The sequence below is a fragment of the Lepisma saccharinum genome, chromosome 6 (assembly GCF_977018435.1).
Source record: "Lepisma saccharinum chromosome 6, izLepSacc3.1, whole genome shotgun sequence".
Taxonomy (NCBI): domain Eukaryota; kingdom Metazoa; phylum Arthropoda; class Insecta; order Zygentoma; family Lepismatidae; genus Lepisma; species Lepisma saccharinum.
Genome location: NC_139234.1, coordinates 15,673,156 through 15,692,027, shown reverse-complemented (window position 1 = coordinate 15,692,027; position 18,872 = coordinate 15,673,156). Strand labels below are relative to the sequence as shown.

General features: G+C 37.5%; 1 protein-coding gene across 4 annotated transcripts; it reads right to left on the bottom strand.

Moving 5' to 3' along the window:
• Positions 1-361: 361 nt before the first annotated feature.
• On the bottom strand, positions 362-17,968 carry DENR (density-regulated protein). 4 transcript variants are annotated; one of them, XM_083123563.1, is made up of 6 exons: positions 17,744-17,968; positions 12,504-12,624; positions 8,190-8,277; positions 6,835-7,008; positions 1,857-1,996; positions 362-637 (listed from the first exon to the last, which is right to left on the bottom strand). In XM_083123563.1, the coding sequence occupies exons 2-6, from the start codon at positions 12,612-12,614 to the stop codon at positions 593-595; spliced, it is 558 nt and encodes a 185-aa protein (XP_082979689.1). In that variant the 5' UTR covers positions 12,615-12,624; positions 17,744-17,968; the 3' UTR covers positions 362-592. The 4 variants fall into 4 exon arrangements, with proteins under 4 accessions (XP_082979689.1, XP_082979691.1, XP_082979690.1 ...); XM_083123565.1 differs by having other exon boundaries at positions 17,749-17,968; XM_083123564.1 differs by lacking the exon at positions 17,744-17,968 and adding an exon at positions 17,527-17,604.
• Between the last annotated feature and the right edge of the window lie 904 nt (positions 17,969-18,872).

Genomic DNA, 18,872 nt, shown 5'->3' with positions numbered 1-18,872 from the left:
ACTGCAGTGTAGAGTTCATGACATCTAACACAATACAGGGGAACCACATGAAAAATATTTAGAATGGAAGAAAATGTAAAATCCAGGAAAATTTTAAAACAGTATGCTCTATGAAGACCGAATGTATAACGTGGGAACAAAAAATCATGGTTCCACTGTTCCTTGAAAAATTGACATGTTACACCATAGTGGAAAGAGACTTTACAATTATCTTCCATCAGACTTTTCAAAAGTTATACATACACTAGCCCTATTTTTCACATTTCACATCCTTCATAAGAATCCAGGCTCCAGTAAGACAAACTGAACCATGTGATTAGAGTGCACCAATACAAGTACGCTAGAATATAAATGCCACATAAACGGTTATAAAATTTAATTTTATTTAGTGTTTACATCCTTAGCAACCCATTCACAATACACACACAATCCTTAATTTACTGACAAAACACAGGCTGTATGTACAACTGCCCTTACCGCCTCTAGCTGCTAGCCAGACAATAAACTTACTCCGACGCCCCTCCTGGCAGCATGGTAGGAAAGTGGCAAGAGGATGTTCCTCGGCACCAGATCGGATTACTTCGGCTGTGTGTTACCTCTTCTGGTCCCCAAGGTCTTCTATAAAGTCCTCGTCAATCTGTAATCAAAGGATGGTAATCTGTAATTAACTTGACTCAAGGCCCAACTTCACTACTTGAAGGTTTCTAAGCTAAAACTAGAGCCTGAATTTTGCCCAAAATGCCTATTTTGTTCCCACCAATGGATTTCTAGGCTTACAGAACTGTTTCAGAGTCTGGCAATAATATTGCTTCTGTTTCAACTCTTAAGTGCCTGTTACAATTGTCTAAAATGTTTACAGAGGGGGACAAAATATTGTTCGAAGTGTGGAAAGTGTGTTTTTATACCTATCAGTTTAGGGACATTTCAGACCTAAGTGGCATGCAACATGGGGGTTTTCACACCAAATTGGCAAACAACAAGCACCGTGGGCCACTCCAGTGTGTACAGAGTGGTCACAAAGTGGGCATACCCCTCTTTATTTTCAACACTACGATGATTATGGTTGAATGCTTGATATGGACATATACTTTACAGCTTAACAGTCTGGGACATCGGCATGGAGACAGTCATTTTCGTAGCACAGTTGAGTTCTGAACCATGTTCTCGCACACTTACCTGAATAAGACCTTTCCCAGGCAGTGGATTGAAAGAGGATCTGAAGATTACCCAGCTCCCTTATAGCCTGGCCTCCAAGAAGTCTCGACCTCACCTCTGGGGGTTCATCAATGACAGTCACAAATAACCTATGGTAATACTGTTAAGCCTGGTTTCCATATTAATAAAACATGAAAATGCTGATTATTGTATAAAAAATATACACTAAAAACGTAACGTTTCCACCCTCTAACAGGGTCTTCTTCAGATGAAGATTCACAATAAATTTATTGTTAGAGGGTGGAAACGTTACATTTTTAGTGTATATTTTTTATACAATAAGCCTTGGTTTGTTTTACAAATAACCTGTATCACACAATGCAAGAGTTACGAGCAGCTGTGGAAGATGGCTTCACGTAACAGTGTAGTATATAAGAAGCATTAATTGAATACTGTTTCCGCATGGTCATGTCCGTTGTCAACAGATTCAGTACATTCACCTGCAAGAAAAGTAAATGCTTTCTTGTACTGCATCATTTGTGTTGCCTAACTCTACAATAATAGCTATTGCTACTGAAGTTTGCTTATCATTGTAGTTAGGAAACACAAAACACACTGCAAGTAAGCCAGTGGTTCAGGATGTAGGTGTCCCTTTATATTACCTCAATCTAAAATGATTAAAAGACATGACAATTACTCACCTCAGGCCATTTTTCTGGAATGATGTCAAAGAGGTCATCCTTCACGTCACCCTGGATTACTATTTCATCATCCCCAGTCACCGATGAACCACAGGAGAACTTCGTAGCAAAGTATTTAGAGGCTGATTTCAGATCGATTTCTACATTGGAGGAAAGAAATAGAACACTTAATAGTACAAGTACAAACTAACAATTTGAATCGGATATTTATTCCTGCATCCTACAATTTTCACCAACTATCACTATCATGCTATCTAATACTCGTTTACATTAACAAAAGAAAGAATACATGTATCTATTGGGTTGATGCATAAATTCGTAGCATTTCTGTTTGGCATGGCAGCACTGCAGTGTTAGGAGTTTGTTTATTGTTCAAAGAAATTTGGCACTACACTGTGAAACTTACATCTTCTTAAGAACTTGATTCTGTTAAGTATTGTATGAATGTTGATTTGATAGTTCTGGAAACTACACATCTTTATTCCTGTACTAGATGTATAATTTTTCTTGCATACGAGGGCCACTATTTATATTTTGAGCCTTGGCAACACTGATTGAAGTTAGGCGCGATTTGACGTTTGCACGGAATCGTCTGGCATTATTGACCATAACATACTTCAAATGTTTTGTCAATAGCTTGATTTGTGTTGTTTATGTTGCCTTGGAGATTGCGCGACAACAATAAAATGGAATTAACTCGTGAACATTTTCGTGCGATGATTTTTTACGATTTTCGACGTGGATTATCAAGACAAGAGTGCATCGATCAACTTACTTCCACATTTGGCGATGAAGCCCCATCCTTTGCCACTGTGAAACGCTGGTATAACAAATTTAATTGTGGCCGCCATTCGCTCACCGACGAGATTCGCGAAGGTCGTCCAAAATCAGTTGTTGTTCAAGAAAACATTGATGCTGTGCAAAACCTAATACTGCACGATCGTCATGTGACATACTGTGAGATTGAGGCAACCATAGGCATTAGTTCCACCAGCATATATAAAATATTACATGATCATTTAGCTGTGATAAAGGTATGTTCTCGTTGGATCCCACACAATTTGACAAAAACTCAAAAAGACGCTCGCGTCAATTGGTGCAAACAAATGCTCAATAAATACAATTGTGGTGCTTCAAAAGACGTATATAAGATTGCAACAGGTGACGAATCATGGATATATGCATATGAGCCGGAACGTAAACACCAGTCGACTGTATGGGTGTTTCAAGATGAACCCAATCCAACAAAAGTTGTTCGCGCTCGAAGCACATCGAAACAAATGGTCATGTGGCAACTGTGCCTTTAGAGGAACGTAGAACGGTCAACTCTGAATGGTACACAACAATTTGTTTGCCAGAGGTCTTCGGTCAAATACGGAAAACAAACAAACGCCGTCGGATCATTCTTCATCAAGACAATGCCAGCTGTCACACATCTCGTCTAACAACCGACTTTAGGAACAGTCAAAAAATCGAATTGATGGGTCATCCGCCGCACAGTCCTGATTTGGCACCCAATGACTTCTTCTTGTTCCCGAATGTCAAGAATAAATTGCGTGGACAACGATTTTCGTCGGTGGAAGACGCCGTTGATGCGTTCAAAAACCATATTATGGAGGTGTCTCAAGAAGATTGGAAAAACTGCTTTGACAAATGGTTCGAACGAATGCAAAAGTGTATTGACCATAAAGGAGAATACTTCGAAAAACAATAAAGCAGTTTTCAAAGCCAAATTCCTGTTTTTTCATTGTTAGGCTCAAAATATAAATAGTGACCCTCGTATACATACTGCTTGCATTGTAGAATTACTTTTAAAAAATCAGTTCTGATGTGAATGGTGACAGTGGTCAGCAAAATTAACAAGTACATGGATACAAATTTTATGTATATGCAAATATCTTACCGTTCCCGTAACATGAAAAATTTAGATTGTTAAATATTACTGCATGAAGGAATGTTCCTTTGAAGAAAAGAGGTTGTACGTTGCTATCAACATTCATCACTACATTAATAATTGGGGTCAATCTTTGCAGACTCTACTTTGTGTCTGTTCTAAAAAGTAACTCAACCGAGCCTGACTCCAACTATCCAAAATGGATGCTGTACTTTACTAGGATAAGCTTACTTTTCATTTTTTCTTGACAGTACATGCCTGACAAAGCCACCAGACAGGTGGCAAAATCGATTGCAAAGAAAATCTGCACAGAAAAATGAAAAGTAAGCTTATTGGAGTAAATTACCTATCTCCGTGCAACCGCCAAACAGATATCTTTAGATACAATGGCTGCTGTACTGATTAATCATTAAATTTACTCACTCATACCTTCGTTGTTTCTAAATTGCAGGGTAATTCAAAATGAAGGGTGCAACTTTACAAAGTTATTATGACGTTACTATTTATGGTAGAAAATCAGACAAGGCATCAATATAAAGAAGAACTCTGGAAGTTTTACTCACATAACTTACATTATAAAGATTCAACATGGGAACCATGTGTAACGTGGAAAAGGTCCAAACGATAATCAGAAGCGTAGCGAGATTCATGGGGTCCCCGGGGGAAACTTACCAGGTGGGGCCCCTAGTTACTGCTATTATAGTGGCTGGATATACTAATACAAAAAATGCTTAATTTTAACATGGGGTGGTAAACAAATATAATTAACTCTCTTGATTATGATTGAAGGTGTGTTTATTTTCTTGATAAATGCTAGAGACTAATAATAAGAGCATGCGCAAAATAACCAATAAAATAGGTACTGTGAAGTACAATACTATCTTAACTCATTAACAAATGAAAATTAATGATTAATTACAATGCTTACATTATTCATTATCATTCACAACGTTAGACTTAAGACTTAAATGACTCTTTCTTGATTTTTCTTCAAAAGCATTATTACTTTGTGAAAATTAATGTTTTTGGCTCTGTCATTTTCAGTTGAGAAGTCAGACCACTAAGGCATTCCTGACACAGAGTACTGCATAAATAGGTTTTTATAATTATTTTCAATTTAGAAAACTATTTTTCTGCCTTTGCTACTATGACAGAGACTGTAAGGTACATGTAACAAGCCATGCATGTGTCAGGATACCTGGAAATCAATGAACTAAGTAGATGTATCACAATGAGATCAGCAAGCTCTATCGCATTATTCATGTCCTATATCTTGCATTTGAAAGAATATTTGTGACTGAAATAAAAGCTTGGAAATGTTTTGTAATTTTTTCCAGGCTCGTTGCGAAGCTCCATGTGTATAGAACTTAGCACTTTGTGTCTACAACTGCTTTCATGCCATTAAAACAATTGTCCAATTGTGAGCAAATTGTGTCCATCATCAGGTAAAATATTGATAGTTTGAACCAACTCTCTCTCTCTGTTGGCAAGTCTTTGGTCCTGAAAGATTATTATTATTGACTGATTAATTTGGTTTATTTTACTTTGCTCTTCTGCAACTTTTGGTTAATTGCGAAGATGAAGATGAGTGATGATAAGATGAAATTGATGAAGGGACACACACAAAGAACATCCATGTCTAGGCCAGGATTCAAACCTGGGACCCCTGGCATTGTAGCATGTTGTGCTTTTGTCTGATAAGTCACTTGAAATTCCCCTTACTTGGCATATTTCCATCACTTCAACAATTGATTCAAATTATCTCAGTAGCTCAGTCATTCTAAGAGAGCATTCTCTACGAGATCATATGCAGCCATTATATCACGATATTCTGCTTGTAATGACTAAGAAGTGATTTTATCTGCTCCAAGACTTTACATTGAATAGCTACTAATAAAATGAATCGGAAAGATTAAATTTTACCCTTAATGCCAAGAGAGACACTTCTTTCATTTGACTTTCTGCTTGTTAATATTATAGAAGACAAAGCTTCTCAAACATCACCAATTCTCTCTCTCATAACACACACTTCTTCATATCTTTCTGCCCATTGTATTGGATTAAGAGTTTTGGGAGTTTGGTTCCATTATTCCCTCTTCAAGATTTTAACTCTTGCCATCACAGAATACTATTAAAAAAAAAAAAACACTGAACTGTTTCAGAAAACAAGACTATTTCCCGGTTACCTTCTACATCATCTTTAAGAACCAAATTGAAATTTTTAACTAGCGTAATGTATACGTAATTAGCTTGGGGCATTGGCGTACGCAGGGGGAGCTGATGGAGCTACAGCTTCTCCCAAATTTTTGAGAAAATCAACATTTTCAAAAGAAAGCAGTTGAAAACTTTGAACCGAAGTGATAAACGCAGTACCCTTTAAAATGACCCACGATCACTATTTTGTCTTTAAACTATTTTTAGAACTAAGACAAATTAAAAGTAGTAATTATGAACATATAGTGTTGCAATCCAAGCTTAATTGTGTTAAACGTTGCATAATTTTACCCCTCTAACATAGTGGGAAATCGTACCACAATATCTGCAGACATGCACCAACACAAAATCACCACTGCCTCCAGTGAGCCAGTGCAACAAAAAGATATTCCTTTAGCTCGGGGGTCCTGGCTGCCCCACCTGGTTATGCCCCTATGCACGAGACAGCAACTTGTCAACGGTTTCGGAGGCACTAACAATTCGCTGTTGTAACTTTGACAAATCTTTAGGAAGGGTGAAACATATGCATTACTACCGAAATGCATGTGGAAATATCTTTGCACCATTGTGATTGAATCAGTTCCCGATAGCTCCAACACACAATACACCTTCTACTGGTTATTAGCCATTTTGCGACAGTGGAGATCCTGATGGAGCATCGGCTAAGCAGAATAAGCCCGTTAAGTGGGAATAAAAATTCCAAAGTTTTTCTATATATTGATGCCTTGTCTGATTTTCCATCATAAATAGTAACGTCTTATTAACTGTGTAAAATGGTACCATTCATTTTGAATTACCCTGTATAAACCATCCAAATCAAAATAAAACTCTATGTATAGAATAACACACAAGTTATATTCGACAACTCACCGAAATTACTCAATCCGGTGACAACTGTCACTGATTTCTTCTTTCCTCTGGGAGCTCTGGACAAACACACCCTCTTTGGTCCCTCTTCCTTCTTCTTTGCCTTTATGATTCCTTTCCCTCCTCTCTTCTGCCGCTTCTTCTCTTCCTCACCTCCACCATCTTCATCCTTTTCTCCTGATCAGAATAAAATTCACATCATTATCCTTGTAGAAGCGTGAGATTACTGATGAATATAGAAATTGTTAATTTTGTATGTGAGAAAATTACATTTTTTCCCCTTCTTGTGTAGTCAAGCAAAAGTAACAAATGTCTGGGAATTACAGTATTAGGAATGATTAGAGGCATGCATATTTTGTTTCTGATGAAAACGCATTGTAATATTAATTTTTCATGTTTCTGAAAGGTGCGAGGTGCATTTTCCTACCCTTTTTGTCACGAAATGAACTGCAAACTGCGAAATAGACTCAAACATGAAATTAGGAGTTTATTTACCGACGAGACACTTTCAGAAGTTTGAATAATCCTGTGAGTTATGCAATTCACGGAAAAATTATTAATTCTGCTGTAAATATTTAAGAAGCAAAAATGGACTCCTTTACACTGGAATAAACTTAATACTTTAGTAACTACATAAATGTACTATTAAAAGGGATATGTTTATTTTGTATAATAAGTGCAGTTTTTAAATCAAATTGAGGATTATATTCACAATTTTAAAACCAAAATGTCATTTTATATTCTGCTATTGATCAGATTTTTCACCGGTATAACACCGAAATTTTATTTTATTTACCACTTTTGAACCCGAAATTGACACTTGTTTTTGTACCAAAATTTTGCTTTTTTATTTACCAAAAATATGTGCCTCTAGGAATGATATAAATGAATTTCATGTTACATTGAGATAATTACATATTTTCTGCTTAGAGCACAATTTTTTTCCCCAAACGCGAACAAAAAAGGAGGGAATGGAAAAATAAAAATGACGAATGGGTGTGAAAGAGAGAGAGCTCGCGGCCTCCTCCTCCTCCTCCATACTTTTACATAAAATAAAGTACTTGTGCCATTCCTCTAGTTTTCAGTGAGTAATGTACTATGGATGATTAGAGGTTAGGTGGGAGAACAGCCACAGACTGAACCTCGGCCTTCAATAAAGAGAATTTGAAAAGGTTAAAAGAGTATTAAATTTCAATGGACTATTCTTTTTTTTAGGACTATTCATGTATGTTATTCATAAATGCAAAGAAATCTACATTAGACAGTGTAACAAGTTTCACATGAAACATTTGTATGCATGCAAACAAAATGCTTAATTGTAAAATAAAAAAGAATGGCATTAACCCTTTAATACATACCCAGCTTGATAATTTTGTCAAACTCATTAGGTAAGTTCTTCTCTAGCCACAGCTTGCACTTCTCATACTCAGGATAGAATTCGCAGTACTAAAAAAGAAGGGATTATTAACAATAATAATAATAAAACACCCTGGAAATAATTTTATTTTTATTTTCAATATTATCTTTCTGGTTACTTTACGATGCTTTTCTACCTACTGGGTTAACCACAATGAGGGGAGGATTAAAGGAGAACTAGAAAATGTTACGTTTTCAGTTCACTTTTAAACTTGTGTATCCTAATTCAGTGTGGGTATACAGTTCAATCCCTTCAGTACTTATACAGAGTGAACTTGAGTGTCAAATTTCGGTCAAATCTAGAGTTATCTCAAGTTTGAGACCATTTTCAGATCCTTATGTCTTTATCAGGAAAGAACTAGTTTCAGAAATGTCTGTTTGCATTTTCCTCTATAGATGTCAATTGAAGCATGGTAAACAGCACCTATGGTGTATGTTTGGAAATCCTTATCCTGGTGGAAATCTATTGGTTAATCTCCTGTGAAAAGTGTTGCATTTATAACTTTGAAAATGGGGACTTTTTGAGTGGTTCTGATGACACAGTTATAGACAGTAAGTTACTACCAGAATCAGGCAGTGACGATTCAATTTGTAATGAGAAATATCTGAACACGGACATGACAAATGTTCCACATTCACTGTGAATTATTTATTACTTGCAAGGACAAGCATTTATCCATACAACATGCTAAAAATAGAGCACTGTATGTTAGAGTAATACAAGTACATAAATAAAATATACAATCCTTGAACAAATATTCAATTGCCGAGATCTGCATTTTGATTAGAATTAGTAATTTGCAACAGTCCGAAATAACTTAGGATAAAAATATGCATTTTTTGGACTCATATTTCTGTATAGTTTGATAGATATATGAAGAGATAATTCAAACATATACTAAACTATTTGGTCTAGGAATTAATTTGTGCGGTTGTTACGCACACATTGAAGCTGTAGTTCAAACTCAAAATACATAAATAAGAAAAATATTGTCCATCGCGAGCCACCACTTTTGCCCATCTGTCAGGCAAGTTACGGATTCCGTGGCGAAAGAAGTCCTCATCCTTTGAAGCAATCCAGTCAGAGACCCATTTTTCGATATCTTCTGAAGAAGTGAACCGCTGTCCAATCAAATCGTTATTCATGCAATCGAACAAGTAGTAGTCCGAAGGAGCAACGTCTGGTGAATACGGCGGGTGGGGTAAAACTTCCCATCCGACATTTTCTAAATAGGTTTTGACCGGTTTTGCGACATGTGGGCGAGCGTTATCATGTTAAAAAATAAGTTTATCATGTCTGTTCTCTCATTCTGGTCGTTTCCTGGCCAGAGCTTGCTTCAAACGCATTAATTGTCATCGATAACGTTCTCCATTAATAGTTTCACCCGGTTGCAGCAGCTCATAGCACACACCTTTCATATCCCACCATATGCACAGCATAACCTTTGCACAGTGAATATCTCGTTTCGGTTGTGATGGACCTGGTTCACCTGGCTTCACCCAGGCCTTTTTTCGTTTCGGGTTCTCGTAATGGATCCACTTCTCATCGCCAGTAACAATGTGATGCAAAAAAACCCTTTCTTTTCTGTCTTTGAAGCAGCAATTCGCAAATGGTTTTTCGTCTTTCAATGTCTCTGTCTTTCAATTCATGTGGAACCCAATGTGACATCTTTTGAATCATTCCCATGGATTTGAGGCGTTTGGAAACTGTTGTTTCATCAACGCCTAATGCTTCTGCAAGTTCTTCCTGTGTTTGACACAAATCCTGATCGAGCAATGCTCTCAATTCTTCATCTTCAATTTTTTTTGGCTGTCCAGGTCGCTCTTGGTCTTCCAGGCCGAAATCACCACTTCTAAACCGTGCAAACCACTTCTGACACGTTCGTTCAGCTAGTGCATGGTCACCATACACTTCCACCAAAATACGATGACTTTCGGTAGCAGTTTTCTGCATGTTAAAGTAATGAAGCAGAACACCCCGCAAAAACACTTTATCTGGCACGAACTGTGCCATGTTCAGTTGACTACAAAATGCTGTTGTTGACGTGTCAATCAACTGCCCTATACTACGAACGATGCGTGCTGACAGTTGTTTTCAACGCATGTGTGGCTACACGGAACTGTGGGACGATACGTTGTTACGCCATCTCTTGTCCAGGTGCATGAATTAATTCCTAGACCAAATACATTAAACTACATTGATAATAAAAAAATAAGTTTATTTTTTCCTCACAAAAAGTGACACAAATTTCATCCCTACGTTGTTAAAATGGAATTTGATCCAGTGTGCAATGTGCCTCCAATGGGGACCAACCCAGGGCTCCTTGATTGCAAGCATTAGCAATCAAGTATATAACCACGTATATATCAAAATCATTGGTTGCTCAATTTCTATTTTTCAATTTGTCTCCATGTTTCATTGTAATAATTACAATAAATTGTCACTATCATAGGCTATGAATAGGACCCAGATTTTTATGTAATTACATTAGTGGTCAAACATAAATGCTAAAGGTCCCGGGTTCGATCCCCAGCCGGTTCAAATCCGGGAACTTTTCTAATGTTGGAAGTGGGCCCGGCACTCACCCAGCATCAAACGACATGGGTACCTGGGGGAAACCCTGGGGGAGTAAAGGCGGTCAGGGGTGTGATGCTGATCACATCACCCCCACTCATGACCGGATCAATAAAGTGTGGGGCGTTACACCAACACCCCCTATATGCCTTCATGGCGTGGTGCTAAGCACAGGGGAGCATTTTACCTTTTTTTTTTTACCTTTTGCATTGTCTCAGGGTTATCATGTGTGTAATTTAATCTTGTTTCAAGCAACAAAAATTACACTGCAAAGATCAAGGATTGGTGTGTTTTTGTCTCTTAGGTTTGGTTCTCTTCAGGGTGCAAAATCACTGCAGATTGGTGGGGGGAAGGAGCAGACACAGACAGACACCCACACACATACACTATATATATATATACGTATACATAATGTCATTAAATATGTCAATTATTAAGTAATCAAATCATATTATAAAATATACAATATTTTATATACCGGGTTTGATCCCCGGCTGGTTCAAATCCGGGAACTTTTCTAACGTTGGAAGCGGCCCCGGCGCCCACCCAGCATCGAATAATATGGGTACCTGGGGGAAACCCTGGGGGGTAAAGGCGGTCAGGGGCATGATGCTGATCACATCACCCCCATTCATGATCGGATCAAGAAAGTGTGGGGCGTTATCCCCACACCCCCTATACGCTTTCATGGTGTGGTGGTAAGCACAAGGGAGCACTTTACCTATTTTTTTTTTATTATGTTGACTGTTTTTCATTCAAAATGTAATTGCAAATTGAAGATTTTAATGTAATACTGATGCTATGAACAATGAGGAGGGCTCGAAAAATCCCAATTGCCAGGTCGCCAAGGCGACTAAAAATTTCAGCCTGGCGACTGTGATCTCTTGCTGTAATATTGCTGTTTTTAAGTTTGCATGTACAAAATTTTGAAGAATCTAAGTTCAAATTGGGGGGGGGGGGAATTTCAGGACAAGATTGTTGGTGGGGGGAATCCCCCATTCCCCCTGGGATTTCGCACCCTGGTTTTCTTAGCATAAATATCATTGAAGTGAACATGGCAAGTGGAAAGTGCACTACCAAACATGTTGTTATCTTGTTCTACGATATTTCAAATTTACGATTTCTTCAATAGAGAGCCTGCACGTACATTTGTGAGTTGCCAAGAACAAAAAATGTGTGAAGTGTAGCAGACGTTTTTTTAAAATTTACACTTTTTTATCATGGTGATGGTAATTACGCATTATCCTTCGATATCCCGTTGATTTCTTGCGAGTATGACGAAAATTTCTTGAAATAAGTGGTCTGGGATGCGAAGAATTGGACGTGCCATGGTCACATTTCGAGGATTAATATCTCCCTTATCTGTGGTTTCCACATGTTAAAATCACTTTCAAGTACCTAAAAACATCGACATGTGAAGATTAGAAAGGAAAAAGTTGGAATTTTCGAGGGGGTAAGATCGGTCACCAGCCCCAAATTGATGAAGGACACTCATGAAGAATGTCTAGGCTAGGATTTGAACCTGGGAGCTTTAGTGGCTGGAAAATAGTTCCTAAGAGGTTCCTTGACTAGTCAAAGCCGAGAACAACAATTGATTGTACAAAACAATAAGAGAATACCAGCTACAATTTTTTAGTAAATCAAAGAACTTGAAATAAAAAGTTTCCGGTTATTTACTCACCTCTATAGGAAGACTGCAGTTACCGCAGTAGATAACTTTAATTGGATAATCTACATCAGGTTGTGGTCCCAATGGAAAACCATCTGCTTTCTCTGTTGTGGCCTCCGTCATTGTGTTTTACCTTCAAAGTAAAGACAGTAAAGATTATTAAATTCATATTATACACCAATAGGTCATAGTATAAATGAACGGCATTTAAAATATTTTAAAAATTCCTCAAGGACATTGGACATAAGCTAAAAATGTAGGATCTATCCAGGGAAAAGAGCACACGGTACTAGTTTACTATCCTTCGGACACATTTATTTATTTTTACAGAAGAAACTACTTACCGTAATAAGTTCCTGTAGCATTGTCAAACATCGGCAAGGTGTTTTGTGTGATGTGGGAATGTTTCATAGTTGAAATTCATGTTGTTTGTTGAAAATTAATTCTCCGACGGAGAATAGCTAGCCCCACGAACCATTGGCGCGTGGATAGGTTAGTTCTGTTAGGTTAGGAAACATAGTTAAAATTTGGTGTCGTGTTAGTATCAGGATCTAGAAATTGGAAATAATTGCGAACCATTGACGCTAGCCCCATGAACCATTGACGCTAGCCCCACGAACCATTGGTGCTAGCCCCACGAACCATTGACGCTAGCCCCACGAACCATTGGCACTAGCCCCACGAACCATTGGCGCTAGCCCCATGAACCATTGGCACGTGGTTAGGTTAGGCAAACATAGTTAAAATTTGGTGTCGTGGTAGTATCAGGAATATATATATATATTTGGTTGTGAAACAAAAAAAAATCGCGAAAATCGACAGTTTCCATTCCGAAAACTAACGCCTTATTTTTGCTTATTTTGCAATTTCTAGATGTTCTACACCTTCAGGATTGTTCCGCGAAGCAGATACGTAAGTACGAATGTCAAAAATTGACGAAACGAAAAAATTAGAGGTGTCCGAAGGATAGTAAATTTTTACCATTTTGAGATTTGATAAACAATGTTTCGAATTCGATAAGTCATCATGACAAGAGAAAATTTTAAAAACACTGATTTTCTTTGGATATTCATCTACATAAATAACAAAATCTACACGAACATCTGCCACAATCCTACATACAGGTTCTAGATTTATTCATAAAAAATAAAAATTAAACTATAGAACAAAAAAAATTGCAATATTTTTCTCAGAAGTGCCGAGACCTGATTACAAGTTCAGATTATGTAATAATTATGTAATACTGATATAATGATACATGTGCATATTTTACACAATCAACTTCTGTACATGTCTATAAGCACATCTTGAACAAATTTTCTGATTACTTATGACCATTCTTGGTTAGAACATTTTTTCATCCCAGTTCCATATGCTTACATGAGTAGATTCGGCATGTAGGGTTTTAGATACGTTAAGGTTGTTAGGTTTCATTGCCTTGGTATTTTGACATTTTCCTTCATTGCCTGCTCATGTATACATTCATGCAAAAAGAATGATCAGAGACTTTAGGAGAATATTCACTTTTACAACATCTTTTTCATGTCATAATTCTCACAAATGAATCTTACATCCAGGTACAAAATAGTTTCTCCCAACTAAAGATGCTCCTTATCCTCCTGCGTGACTTTTAACATTCATTACACAATTAGAACAATTCCCCAGTCGAGCTATGACCTAATGAGCAGAATCAGGCCCACGTGAGCTTGAAATGTATTTTCCCTGAATTTTCCAGAGTAGTCAATACAGAGTGCAGTATTGTTTATTCGGTAACGGTTCCGATTGTTTTATGATTTCTCATAGCACAAAGACTAATTATCGTAGAATTTTGGAAATCATTGTCACACGAAATTTGAACCTTCCTTAAGTTAATGAGCACTGTTTGGATTCGAAAAAAGTTATTTATGTTGGAAAAAAAAACTTGAAAATTACCTTACGCACTTCTCATGTACAAGATATTCTCAGTCGACAAGCGACAGTAAATATTGTAGAAGCGTGGGAATGGATGTAGAAGTAAATCGGAACCTTAGTAGAATGCATTGAGGGACTTTATTTTAATGCTAAGGGAACCAAACCTAACCTAACCATGAAAGCATATATTGAACAAAACCTTAAGTAATCGCTAAAACTCCGCAGTATGTGTTAACAGACGTACATCGAAATCGAACCATGTAAAAATTGTATTCGTAGCATGATGAAATCACAATAAAACAAAAGGAACTTGGTCAGTTTATTCTTTTACAATAGCCTCCATTTCCCCTCATAGCCATAACATCACCTAATTATCATCATTATTAGAGATTAGATGGACTAGCTGATTGATTGATTTAAAATTCTTGGGTGCTTCAGCCTTAGTGGCTATTTTGTACCCTTCTAAGTATACGGGGAAAATTCCCGTACCTTAAAATAAATAAAAAAATAATAAAGGGGTGTAAAAAGACCATTGAGGAAGGTTAAAAATGCAAGTTGTGAAGGGTCTTAAACAGAACAAACATGAAATTTAAAAAAGGCAAGAATAGTCTAAAAACTTCCTCAGAAACAGTGTAAAAAACATTTGGAAAAATACTGTCATAATCTCCCAAAATGGATGGATGATAAATCGTTGGGAAGGTTAAAACTCTGTCTGAGGAAATTAAATCAGCACATGCGAGAAGAATGTGCCGAACACTTAATACAACGTTAAAGGTACGGCACAGCAGAGGGTCCAGCCCTTGCAGTGAATGGCAATGTGTGAGACGGCTGTGTCAGATTCGAAGCAGAGTTAAGATGACTTATTCTTGGCGAGAGAGAGAACGAGAAGGTCGCCATCCGCATCAGCAGACTTGGCGGTAGCATCAACCCCTTTGTTCCTCTTGATGCCTACATGACTAGGGACCCAGCAGAAGCAAACTAATTGTTACTCTATTGGTATGGACATATCTGTGTATCAGTAATATTACTGATAATTATAGCCATTTTTTTATTACTTTTATGAATAAAAAAATACAATTTGTATGTCATATTTTGTGAAGTAAATGTCTAAATAAGCAGTTCATTATTAAAGTAAATCATATTGAATCACTTGGTTACATACATTAATTGAGGAGGTGAATGAATGTTCTGCAAGGATCATTTGCAATCTTGAAAACAAACCACACTGGCAAACCAGTCACAATCTCTGCCAAAGCCTGCCGTAACCTGTTAATTGGGTCAATGACATCTTAATGTTATGGCTTCTTGCACTAGAAGCACACTCGAGCTGTCTTGCTTGTATTTGCAGTGAAGGTGATAAAGAAAGTGCATCCGAAAAGGCTCCACATGACTTAGCACTCAGTGGCAGTAAGTTCCAATGTTGTATAAATGAGACACACAATGGAATGAAGATTATTTTTTTTCTTGCATTAGGCTTCATACAGGTTGCCTAGTAAGATCATTTTGGTAACACTTTACTATACCAGAGACGGATTTCTTCAAATTTACAGGAGAAAGTACTTACGTAAATCATTTTCTGTAGCGTTGTTGATGTTCGGGAATGTAGTTTTGATCTATTTTAATGCGAATGCATGTGGTTTTCTACGAAAATCTATTTCCGACGCGGTATTGCTGCTGCCGCCATTTGCTTTCTGCACGAGAGCACAATATGCTATTGTATTGTCCGTATATGGTAAATTGAACGAAAGGAGTGCTAATAGAACCTACCCTAACAGGCCTAACCTAACCTAGTAGGCATACCTCGTCCTCGTGATGGTTTGTGGGGCTATCGTGAATTTTTGGGCTAACGTCAATGGTTTTTGGGGCTGCCCGTGGATGGTTTGTGGGAAATAAGGAACAACACTAAGTACTCGTTAATGTAAGAAATAGACATTATTTTCGTTAGAAATTAATTATTTCACCTAAAGAAATATTCCGCAATGCAGAATAGTACATTAGCAATGTAAAAAATTGCGAAATAAATCATTGATAGGTGTCTCCGGTATAGTATAGTAGTACCATAATTTTTTTGGTACTGGTTGTTAAGTTAGGTTCAGTGCTACAAAATTTTCTTTTTAAAAATCAGTGAGAAATTGCATGTCTGCAGATTTTCATGCAAGGCTAGAAGGGAATTTCATGCTCAAGAACAGATGTTACATGATTAGGTGTTAAAGCATTTAGAGGTGTAATTTTAATGCTAAGAGCCCTAAACCTGACTCATCTAACTGAACAACGCAAGCATTTAGAGACTAAATACCCCCTCGCACCCCACACATGTGAAGTAGATGGTAGAGCAGTCTATATCCAAGATGACAGAGAATGAATGGCTGCTCGCAAACAAAGTAGCAGAGCAAGGGCACGGATTGCCAAAGACCCGGGTTCGAGTCCTGGTCGAGCCTGCATTTTTCGCTGAAAATCTACAAAGATTCATGTAGGAGCGTATGAAAGGAAAAAATCATTCTCCAGAAAACGTGCAGTGTAATGTGGACTCTGAAGTATGTGTTAACAGACGTAATTAGAAATCGAACGATGTAAACAGTGCATGTGCACAATAAATTCTGAATTAAACAATCGGATCTTGAGCCCTATATCTCACCACAAAAATTACCATTCTATTTAGTCTGACCAACGATGCATACAATTCAGGTATAAATTTTCTGGTAAGACGAATCACACTAAAACAATCACAGATGCCAAGACAATTACATGAAGACAATACCTGGATAAAATGTTCCATGTTAATTATCGATTTCTGAAAACTATAAGGAATATAAAATCTAGGTGCTCTTTTCGCGATTATATAGGCCTATATAAAAAATTAAGGTATATGTGTAAAAGATACATTTACAGACAGGTGCCAGGTGTTAGTATACAACCAAGTTTCAATTATTGGCAATAATTCAAAGTAGATCACGGAGTTCACATACAACAGGGAAAATGGATAAAACTTAATACTTCTTCATCGGGTATCCATATCCAGATTATTCAAGAAAAGTTTCTTGTCTGCAATTTCTTAAGCATTCAAATTCCTTTTCAATAAACGCGAAATTGTTTTTACATCCACATGTACCATATTTAAACCAACCGAAAAAATAATTTTCCTGACCCTTCTTTATTTTGGCACAGGGGTGAGGTTAAGTATTTGCCGGTAACCATGTGCAGACGAAAGTTATGGTAACATCTCGATACAATATTCTTTGTTAATGTTCACAAAATCTTAAGCCAAGCCAATATTTATGAAGTGCAAACAGGTCACTTTAATTTCACAAAATGCTATAAAGTAGTTTAACATCATAACTTACTGTACCAGCTGCTTCCTACTCTAAAAGTTTTCGTAACACAGTTTATTGCCCGTAACACACAGTAACAAAATTCAATTGAGCAGTGTAGTGAAGGATAGTTGAGTTCTAAAGTAATTTTGAAGTACACACAATTGTATGTAAATTATCCAGGTAAATTGATATCACAACAAAGCAAAGTGTAAGCAGGTCTCAAAGAATTTGACGGCAATTTGACCCGAATGAGTCTGAGAATTAGATGCGATGACATCATCCTTGACCCCTCCCCCTTTTCAGGTTTTCATTTCACGATTTCAGTCAAAATGAAGACTTGTAGGGATGAGCCGTTAATCGACTCCGAATAATCCTGAAGAAATTGTATTGCATGCCTCCAGAATGCATTGTTGCAGGTTTTCTTTGTCGCGTATTTTCACGGCATATACAAGGTCTTTCAGTCCAGATGACCCACAGATTGAAATTAAGTGCCATGAGATCGGGTGATCTGGGTGGCCATTCCACAGACCGATCAGCTGCATATCGATCGACCCATTGACGAACATCTTTTTCGTAATGTGGTGCAGTGGTTTATCCAGAATTTTTTATCTGGAGGGAGAGGGGAATTCATAGTTAGGAAGATGCAAGGGCAAATTTAAAGCCAAAATGACTAAAAATTGGGCTTTTGTGAGAAATTTTAGGAGGATTGAGGAAATTTTGGGTGTGTGTGGATAAAACACTGTGGTGGAGTCCCATCATGTTGGGAACTATCATCTTCAGCTGTGGCACCAACTTATGTGTGCTCGTGCTGACCGAGCCCACCCAATAATTTGTCGTGTTATGATTATTATTATTATTGTGGCGGCGATAAGGGGCGGGTCAGCAGCGACGTCGCCAAAGGGAGCCAGGGAGCTGGCGCCCGTAGTCAGACACTCCGCCCCCTTCCGATCCCACAACTGACGTTAATAAAATATGGATAAGGGTCTTAATTTTTAAGAATATGGCGATTTTCATGATTTCTAAGTGGTGTATTCTGCATGTTATGTTATCATACTTCCTGCTTATTATATACCAACTCGACTATAACAAACATTAATTTTGTTTTAGTGTGTGACTTTCGTTCAAGATTCCAGCGCCGACCTGGGCACAGGTGATTTCT

Bases quoted from the DNA above. Each gene is read 5' to 3' on its own strand.
- DENR (XM_083123563.1), bottom strand. From the start codon at position 12,614: ATGACGGAGGCCACAACAGAGAAAGCAGATGGTTTTCCATTGGGACCA. The intron at 7,009-8,189 runs GTATGTATTAAA...TATTCTGATCAG, and splicing joins TGACAAAATTATCAAGCTGG to GAGAAAAGGATGAAGATGGT. The intron at 1,997-6,834 runs GTGAGTTGTCGA...CCTCCAATGTAG, and splicing joins CACCGGATTGAGTAATTTCG to AAATCGATCTGAAATCAGCC.